Source organism: Nicotiana attenuata, unplaced genomic scaffold (genome assembly GCF_001879085.1).
Source record: "Nicotiana attenuata strain UT unplaced genomic scaffold, NIATTr2, whole genome shotgun sequence".
Lineage (NCBI taxonomy): Eukaryota > Viridiplantae > Streptophyta > Magnoliopsida > Solanales > Solanaceae > Nicotiana > Nicotiana attenuata.
Window position 1 is genome coordinate 234,770 of NW_017671820.1, and position 10,795 is coordinate 245,564.

General features: G+C 36.4%; 1 protein-coding gene across 1 annotated transcript; it reads right to left on the bottom strand.

The window, feature by feature from the left end:
* Positions 1-378: 378 nt before the first annotated feature.
* Positions 379-1,298, bottom strand: LOC109210401 (steroid 5-alpha-reductase DET2-like). The gene has a single exon (XM_019373813.1). The coding sequence runs from the start codon at positions 1,222-1,224 to the stop codon at positions 457-459; it is 768 nt and encodes a 255-aa protein (XP_019229358.1). The 5' UTR covers positions 1,225-1,298; the 3' UTR covers positions 379-456.
* Positions 1,299-10,795: the final 9,497 nt, after the last annotated feature.

The following is a 10,795-nucleotide window of genomic DNA, read 5'->3' on the forward strand; positions in this document are numbered from 1 at the left end:
AAAAACAGAGGCTATTTTTCAATGACTTTGCAAACACTGATTATTTTTCGATTAACAGTCCGAAAACTGGCTAGGCCATGCTATTTTCACTAATTATTGTCTTACTACTTTCTGTGTTTGAGCTGGTGCCTAGGGATGAAATTTGTTTCAAGATAAAAATATATTACAACAATAACAACATACCCAATGTAATCTTATAAGTGGGATATGGCGAGGGTAATGAGTACGCAGTCTTATCCCTATCTTATGCAAGTAGAGAAGCTATTTCCGATAGACCATTGATTCAAAACAAGCATGCATAACCACAACAGTATAGAAAGTATACACAATCACAACAATATAAAGAAAGAAATGCAATAGAAGATAAAAACACATTATGCTTGAGAAATATAAAAAGCAGGAATAGTTTTTGCATTGCATAATGACAAAGTCGCAACAACATATACACAAAATATCTTAGTACAAAAATGGAATAACAGCTTTTCTGCTCTTAGGATAATCTTCCCCAAATTTCTCCAAGTACCACTTATGATTCGAAACAGCTCTCGGAACCAAGTTAGAGCAAGTGTAAACGAAAAAAGCAAGCCCAGCCCAAGACCAAGTCATCAAAGCCCAGCCCAACCATTCCATCACTTCCCCCAAATAATTTGGGCTGCTTACATATTCAAAAAGCCCATTTCTTGGAATCTTATATCCACCACCTTGACTTTTCAGGCCCACTAACACTCCATCGGCCCAAACATTCATCATCATACCAATTGCAAAAACAACAAACCCACCAACAAACCTAAACCAAAACCACTTATCAACATCATAATTAGCATAATGAGACACCCATCTAGTTTGTATATAAGCATTCAAAATATTATAAACAAAACCTGTCAAAGCAATATGCAATGGAAAATTACCATTAGTGGTTTTTTGGGAGAGTTTAATTGGGTAAATAATTGTACGATTGATGTAATGTAAAAGGAAAGGAGAAATGAGAATATAGGCTAAAGGGTTTGTGTGATTTTGACCAAAAGGAAAGAGGAGAAGTGTAAGCCAAAGTGTTGGACTTTCCATTAGAAACCATGCAAAAGGTGGTGAAATTGTGGTTCCTGAATTTGAACGATAATGTTTGCCATAGGGAGAAGTGAGGAATTGGCTTAAGATGAAAGTGGGTATTGACATAAGGAGAATAAAGAAGATGATGAATTGAAACAGATATTGATCTGAGAACATTGTTACTCTGGTAAAACTGCACTGTTTTCTTTGGAATTGCCGTAGTTGAAGTGGTTTTTTGTCGGTCTAAAATGGGATAGAGCCTGTTTTAAAGGGTTGAGATGAGTGTAGTCCACGCTCATATAAAGTTTTCTTTTTTTTTTTTTGGGTCCCACGTGAGGTTCGATATTCGTATTGGATTCAATTAATTCGGATTCGCATTGAAAAATTTCACATTAGGAGTAAAGTATTCTTTAACAGCGATAATTAAATACCCAGGACTTGAATATAAAATTTTGATTAATGATGAAAGAGTACTTATTTCTCCATCATAATTCTTATTGGTCACGCTCATACATAAAGCTAGGCTCTAGAGCCATCAATATGGGGGCCGCTGAGCCAGCCCAGTCCATGATTTAGTAGGATAGGGCTAAGATTTTTAGAGGGATATTTTTAAAAATAGCCAGATTTACAACTGGTCATTTAAAAATTGCCCAATTTCAAAAGTAATCGAATTTTAGCCCCTTTTTATGTAACGATAAATCTGAGCGAAAACACTGTTCAAAATCCAAAAAATACTCCAGTATATTATGCTGGAGTTCCAGCATAAGTATACTTGAACTCCAACATATTATACTAGAGTTTCAGGATAGTATGCTGGAACTCCAGCATAATATGATGGAGTTCCAGCATAAATACACTAGAACTCCAGCATAATATACTGGAGTTCCAGCAAGTATAATGGTCCAATATAATATACTGGAGTTTGGAGCACCAGTGCTCCAGTCTCCAGTATATTATATTGGAGCCAGCAAAGTATACCGGTCTAGCATAATATGCTGGAGTTCATACACAAGTGCACCGAACTCCAGTATATTATGCTGGATCGGTCTCTATTGCAGCAAAACGATGGCTATTTTTCATTGACTTGGTAAACGCTAGCTATTTTTGATTGACCAGTCCGAAAACTGGCTATACTGTGAAATTTTGGCATTTTTAGAGCTCGACTTTTAAGCCCACATCAAAATAAGCCCGTGGCCCATGAGGCTTGCCTGAGACTAGGCTAGGTCGACCCTTGGGCTCAATAGATGTTTTTAATTTAAAAGATATAGGGAATTAAAGATAACAAGAAGCTAAAGATTCAGACGAACCTAGTAGTTTTTGTTAAGATTTTATATTTTTATTAAATATATATAAAATACTTAATTATGAATTTAGTAAATAAAACGAGTTACTATGAATTTAATTAAAAATTTAGAACACATAAACTTTAAATTATAGCTCTATTTAAGGTGATAATCAAGAAAGGATTCTTTTTAAAACAACTCATGTTTTCCTTTTCTATTTCCAATTTAAAAACAATTAACTGCACGTCTCATTACATGTCATGCTCAAACTTAAAAAGGATTTTTTTATGAGTTCCGGAAGGGATGTTAGTCCTCTTTTTCAGTATTTTCCGAAAACCAACACTTGAAAACATAGAAAATATCACAAGTATCTAAGCATCTACCGGTGTTTCTCCGTCAGTGCGATAAGATATTTAATTTTGGGATATTACCAGCTATGTTCATTTATAAGTAGCTCATTACAAAAATTGGTCAATTGATAAAATATTATCAATATTAACCAACTAGCTATTTGTAGCAAAAAATATCAAATTTTTGCTTTGTTTTGAGTGAGTGTTATTAGAATAGATTGGGCACAACTTAAGGAGCTTGAATCTCAGTTTTGGGATGATTTGGTGAAGTTTTGAGGTGGTTTGAATTAAAAATTCGAAGTAAAAGCTGAACATGAAAAAAAAATGATATGTGTATCACTCTGTGTATCACTTGTGTATCACATATGTATCATATTTCTATCAATTGTGTATCACATGTATATCCATGTATACCTGTGTGTGTGATACATGTTCGATACATGTGTCGCAGAAGACTTTTTTGAACTCGATTTAATTACGAATTTTGATACAAAACCAGTCCAAATCACCTCCAATCTTCCTCAAATTTTGTATATTGACTTATCTATATATTTTCAATGAATTTCAACTATACCCATTGAAAAAGTTTCCTTTTTGTTTAGATTTTTGGAATATTGTATAAATTTTTGTATTTCATCACCTTATTTGCTACCCCGTCCATGAAATTTCCTCTCCGTCTTGTATCTAATGTTGCTAATCACGCTTAAAAATATGGAAGGTGATTTTTGCATGTGATTCTTTGAGAGAAAGAACCCTATTATTTGGTTTTTCAGTTTTTGTTGGCTAGTTTTGGTAATTCTATGACTAATGGCTAGAGGTTGGTAGGTTGAGATTTATTTGGGACATTTGTGTAAGTTTCCCTTTAAATATTATGATTCAGTATTTTTAAAAATCAGAGACAGCCCAACAAATTTTGTGGTCTAAAAGCCAAACTTTATGAGGGGCCTTAATTTTTTTTTTAAAAAAAAAAAATAGTGTTTTTTATTTGAAGTCTATTTTTCTAGTTTTGTTTTAAATGTAAAGTTATTAAAAAAAACTAAAATCAATTTCTTCCAATAAGACTTTCTCAATTGACAATACAGTTAATCCATTTAACCTCTCTTGACACATTGTTGATCTTAGTTAAGATTTTATCAATTTTAATTTTGAAAAACTTCTTTCCGTTGAAGTAACGGTAACGTGAGTTATTAACATTATTCTATAAGCAATATATGCATTTGGAAAAGAATCAATCTTTTTATTTGATTGAGTATATCAATTAAACTGTTATTTTCTAATTGTACTATTTTACTTAACACTTTTAATTTAGAAAATAAATCTAAACCACCAATATTAGATTGATTATTATGCTTTAAGGAACATTCAAGATTAAGGTAATATTTTTCTAAATTTCCATCATATAGTGATCCCATTTTTTTGACGCTAAATAGAAAACCAAAATATTTTCATATGCTTCGAATTGTTCAAATCTATTTTGAAGTGAAAATAGCCTTGTCCACTATGTATAAACAGTAAGAGGAATTTTGAGACTTTATTATCAACATCCTCCTTAAATTGTTTCTTCCTATATATCACACGTTTCTTATAAAATTCCGGTTCGATATTCATTTCAAATGCAATTTCCTTTGCAGAAATCGCAACAGTTGCAAATCCTTCTTTTCTATATTCGTTAATAAAGAAATCAATATTTTTCACTTTACAAAACTTTTATTTTATTTTATATATATCGTCTATTAGATGTACCAAAAAATGGGGCCCTTAAAAATGTGGGGCCTAAAGCAGTTACTTTACCTGCTTTAGGAAAGGGCCGCCCCTGTTAAAAATGCTATACAAATACTATACCTAATTAAATATAGTATCGTTTAATGTTTCTACTTTCGATTTCGATTTATTCGGTCCGATCACTTCGATTTATGCGATTCGAATATTAACTAGTGCATTGAGATAAACTGTAATAATTTTTAAGTCCAGTACTCACAAATATAAAAATAAAAATATAATAAGCTCACTGTTGATAAAATCTTTGTTCAAAATCAAAGTAGTAACCTATAGAGAGAAAAAATATACATATATTTGATCATTAAGAATATTTTGTTACTTTCTTAGAGTTATTGCTGAATTAAGAGAATACAATAAGAGCTAATCCAATACAACAACAATATACAAGTAAGAAAACATCATAGAGTAATTCTCAGAATTCGCAGCCTACCTTGTTCCTCCATTTTTACTGCCGGCCGCAACATGAATACCAAGGAAAATGGCAGCCTAAAGGCCAAAAAACTCTGCATAGAAATCTCATAAATGAGCAAGGATCGAGTTATATAATTTACTCAAGCTCTCAAACCAAGCTAAATAAAAAATACAACTACTAAAATACGAAATTATTTTTAGCAAGTGTTCCCATAAAAAAGTTCTCGTAATAAATATTTTTAAGCCACTCCATATCTGTTGAAGAAAGCGAGAAGAAAAGAAATGAAAGATAAATAATTTAAAAAGTATGATATATTTTAAAATGAATGAAAGAAAGTTTGAAAATTCGAAAATGGCTTTGCAATTGCACTGTACAATTATCAACAATTCTCGCTTCTTTGTAATTAAAGAGTGTAATTGTTCTCCCTTCATTACACCCAATTCTATTTTGATCAAGTATTTCGATAAACTGTATAATTATATCTAATCCAATTTGGGGTATTTGTGGGCCTTCCATTTGGATTTTTAAAGGACAATGGTCTGAGTGGGTCCTAGTCAGGTGTTGCACAATTGCCTCAAGGTACTGAGAAATCCAACCCTCGTTGGCAAAACACCTATCAATTCTTTCTAGGATTAGGGCATTCCTATTCTTGTACCTTTTATTTGTCCATGTGTATTTACTGCCTTTATACCCTAGGTCAATTAACTGGCATGTGTTGATGCATTTCGAGAAGTTGTTACTGCGGCTGAGATTAATAGGATCCCCCCAAATTTATCTCTAGCGTTTAAAACTTCATTGAAATCACCCCTTACAAACCAGTTATTATTTACAGTTCTGGAGAGAGTTGCTAGTTGTTGCCACAACATATTCCTATCTACAAGCAAAGGGCTAGCATAGATTGCAGAGCCAAGGGGTATGGTTTTGTCTTACCTGAACCATTGCATGAATACCTTGAGGTGTGGTGGCCACTTCTTCCACCGCGACTTGGTCTTCTTTCCACATAAAAACTATGCCACCAGGAAGACCTACCGCCGGTGATTGAATGATCATATCAAAGTTGAGGGCACTGGCCAGTGACTGGTGATCTACCATCTTTGTTTCAAGGAGCACCAGCATGGAGGGTTTGTGTAAGTTAACCATTTCAGTGCAGTGCCTTTTGAACTCTGCACTATTCCCACCCCTAACATTCCATATGATGTAATTCATCATTAGAAACGTGGGGGATGGGTGGGCTACCTCTTGGGAGCTCGGCATGGTGGTCGCTGATGGGGTTTTCCTCTTCAGACTCAGTATTGGTGTAAGATTGATCAAGGGCTTGATTTGGCCCATGGTTTGAGTTGAAACTAGGCCTAGCCCGCACTTGGTCATTGCTTTGGGGCATAGAACCACCACAATCTCGCTCACTTGTAAACTGAACTCTATTGATCTCACTGAATCCAGGACAATCGACTCTGTTCTTGGCGTTTGGTACATCTGCTCCCCCTCATCTGCTGATTCCTTGTTTCTCAGCAAGTCTAGGGCTTTGGCAACTCCTTGGTGGATGTTTTGGAGGGGTGGAGGTCTGTGTCTTATTCCAAAATGCCCCCAGGCAACCATGCTAAGAAACTTCAGACCTATTGGCCTTTGCAACACAATCTACAAAACTGTGACAAAGATTATTGTTAATAGGATCAAACCAATTCTGAACCTCATCATAGGACCAAGTCAGGCCAACTTTCTAAGTAACAGAAGAGCTTGTGATAATGCCATCATAGTTCAGGAATACATGAACCACTTTAGGAAAATGAAAGGTCAAAGTGCCAACATGATTTTAAAAATTGACTTTGAAAAAGCTTTTGATAGACTAGAGTGGTCCTTCATTAGAGATACCCTACATCCTTTCAATTTCCCTGTAGGGCTGTCCAAGCTAATAATGTCCTGCATCAGTACTTCCTCTATCCAAATCCTGGTCAATGGAGGAAAAACTGAAGAATTCACCCCTTCAAGAGGCATCAGGCAAGGTGACCCTATGTCCTCATACCTATTCATATTTTGTATGGAAAGGCTATCTAGAGCCACTGACAAGGCAGCCAGCCAAAACTTGTGGCACCCCATCAGCATAAGCAGAGCTGGCCCTAAGATCTCTCACCTTTTCTTTGCAGATGATCTCACTCTCTTTCTTAGAGGGAACATCAGGAACTGCAACACAATCCTAACCATTTTACAGGATTTCAATAGCAAGTCAGGCCAAAAAATCAATCTGGCTAAGTCTAAGGTCATATTTTCCTCAAACACCCCACAAGACATTGCCCATCAACTGTCTAATACACTGTCTATCAACCACTCCTCATCCTTTGAAAAATACCTAGGCTTTCCATTCCTAAATAAAAGGAAAACTGCCTCTGATTTCCAGTTCATCATTGATAACATGCATAACAAGTTAGCAGGCTGGAAAACCAAACTACTCAACATGGCCAGTAGAACTGTTCTGATAAAAGCCACTCTAAGCAGCATCCCAAGTCATGTCATGCAGTTTATAGCTATCCCCACTAAGATAACCAACCAGATTAATAGGATTCAGAGGAACTTCCTCTGGGGAACCACTCAAGAAAAAAAGAAAATGCACATGATTAAGTGGGAGGTAGTGACTAAAACCAAGGCTCAGGGGGGGCTAGGGATCCAAAAAGCTAGTTTCAAAAACAAAGCTGCATTAGCTAGTCTGGCATGGAGAGCCTACACTAATACAAACAGCCTCTGGGCTAGAGTCCTTATCCACAAGAACTGTAACTTGCATAGGCCTGCCAATGCTGGGAGGCACCATGTCAGTAACAAGTCACCCACTTGGAGGGCCATGCTAAGTGGTTGGGAAACTTGCAGCAAGGCCAGTAGATGGATTGTGAATAAGGGCAATAGGGTGAGCTTCTTCAATGATCCATGGATCCCCTACCAACCTGCTATTAGACATCTAATTGAGGGACCCCTGACAAATAGGGACCTTCTGGCCAAGGTGAACTCAATCCATAATGGAGGAGCTTGGGACACAAGCTCGCTCTCCTTTGATCTCCCACCCCACATCCTTAACATCATCACTTCAGTGTTTATCCCTAGTGTTACAACTAAGGAAGATACACTAATCTGGGCTCTCACTCCAAATGGGAAGTTCTCTCAGAACTCAGCCTACTCATTCATTCACAACAGTGCTCAACTGAGCCCTCCAGGGGATTTGGGAAAGTTCAAGTGGCTGTGGAAGCTACAAGTCCCTAACAAGATAAAGTTCTTCATCTGGTCCCTAACCCACAGGAGACTCTCTACCAGAACTATGCTCAGCTCTATGGGAATCAATTGTCCAACTCTATGCCAGTACTGTAATGCTGGGCAAGAGGATATTGATCACATTTTCTTCGTCTGCCCAATTGCTGCCCAATTTTGGAATGCCATCAGGTCCAAATCTACATCCCCTCCTCCTACAAACCCACTAAACAGCACCCACCTCTGGCAGACAATATGGCCAGCCACCAAAGGAGGAAATTTTAATGAACACCTGCACTGGGCAGTTCTCATTCCCTTCTGCCTCTGGCACATTTGGCTAACAAGGAACAACAATGTGTTCAACAATAAAAGAGAGCTTATCAATGCTAAGAACACTATTGCCAAAGCCACTGAATTCCAACTGCTCAAAGGGAGCAGCAACAATACATGTACACACCAAATGATGCTCAAATGGGAACCCCCACCTAGGGGTTGCTTCAAACTAAATACAGATGGTGTAATCAAAGGCAAAGTTGGAATAGGTGGAATAGGGGGGATCTTCAGAAACCACAATGGTGACTGGATACTGGGTTACATGGAAAACATCCCTCATACATCCATTCTAGAAGCAGAATTTCGAGCACTCATAAAAGGACTCCAGCTCGCAGAGCAAAACAACCTTCTACCACTACACATAGACACAGATTCTGCAGAAATAATTGGCATGTTAGAAGGTAATTTGATATTTGACCCTCTAATTTGTGAATGCAGGTTGTTGATTCAAAGGATGGGCAGGGTGGTGGTAAGGCACGCGTTCAGGGAGCAAAATAGAGTTGCTGATGCACTGGCAAAGGAAGCAGTAAAAAAATATTTTGGAACAGATCTGTAGTTTTGGCAGTTCCTCTGGTGTTTGTCAATGATTTAGTGTGGGCAAACACCCTAGGAACTGATTGCCTAGATTATTTTTGGGTTGTAATATTGATACTATACTGCACAATATTGCCGAACTAGGTACCCAACGGTACCCAAATAGCTCTAGTGTAACAACAATATCTTAGCTAGTAATATATTCCATTTAGACCAAAAAAAAATCTAATCCAATTTTAAAATGACTTTTCAAACAAACCGTTAAAAACAAATACCTAGCTCCAAACTTATATAACTGAAAGATAGAAAGAGAAGCAGGGCATAAGACCAAATATGCTTCATTAATTAAGACAAAAACTAGGAAACTTGTGCCACTTCAATTCCCTAAGCTAATGTAGATTAAAAAAAGTTGTTCCAGGTTTGGTGGGTATCTAAACTATAAATTCAAAATTCAATATTTATTAAATTTTATAATTTTTTATAGACAAATTTAGTTTCATACAAAAAAAATTGGATTCATTGAAAGCTTAGCTCAAAAGCTACATCTATCTTTCCCTTTATACGCCATGCTTTGTTATGGAAAGCTATCCACCCTTTGGCTCACACTTCTCCTCTTTTCCTTTGGCCAAAAACCACTCCAACCCATTAGCCATATATATATATATATCCATACCTTTTTAAATATATCAGCCGTACCATTTTTTACCAGTTAGCCTCTACCTTACTGCCTATATATTCGCCAGATCCAGTGAAAATTGTAGTGGCAGCTTTTGATTTCAATCTTTTGAACTCTTATATACAGCGAACATGGGTGTCATTATGATAGTGATGATGGCGACAAGTGGTTTTTGGTTACGATTTTGGGGCAAGTGCGCTTAGTGGGATGGTATTTGAGATTAGCTAATACTTATTTTGTCCTGATATTTTAAACTAAAATTTTTAACTTCACAGGATATTTTTGTCCACAAAAATTGAAATTCAAGATGCGCTGGCTAATTCTTAAATAGCAGCTTTTTAAAATGGTTACTAGTGTTATTATTTCTACTAGGATTTTGCAGTTGGTACGAGGGGGAAGTGCACAGTTAGCCACTAACAAGACATGTATTTACTTTTAAGCCACTGTTTAAAATGTATTTAGTCTTTAGCTACTACTTTAATAAACTTTTATCCGCCCGGACGAAAATACCCTTCTGCTCATAAAGTTCAGGACCAAGTGTCCTTTACTTATGAGCTTGTTAGTGTAAGTTCAGGACTAGCTGTCCTTAATTTATGAGCTTGTAAGTCTAAGTTTAATACTACCTGTCCTTAACTTTTGAACTTGTAACTCTAAGTTCAGGACTACATGTCCTTAACTTTTGAACTTGGAACTCGAAGTTCAGAACTACCTGTCCTTAATTTTTGTGCTTGTAACTCTAAGTTAATGACTACTTGTCCTTAATTTCTGTGCTTGTAACTCTAAGTTAAGGACCAAGTGTCCTTAATTTTTTAACTTCCAATTCTAAGTTCAGGACCAAGTGTCTTAACTTAGGAGCTTGTTATTGTAAGTTCAGGACTAACTGTTCTTAATTTATGAGCTTATGAGTCTAAGTTAAGAACTATCCCCGTGTTTTGATCTTAATTCCCCCTTTAATTACCTTTGCGTATTTTCTACCTGAAAATATCTTTTTTGTTTGTATGATTTCCCTCATTCCCAGCTATTGAGCTTCATCTCCATTAACGTTCAACTTGCAAATTTATTTGAGCTCAAGATGTTACCGGCACAGTCAATGGTGGGCATTGAAAAAGAGGAACAAGTGGCGATGGACAATATTCTTGGCGGACAGATTTGC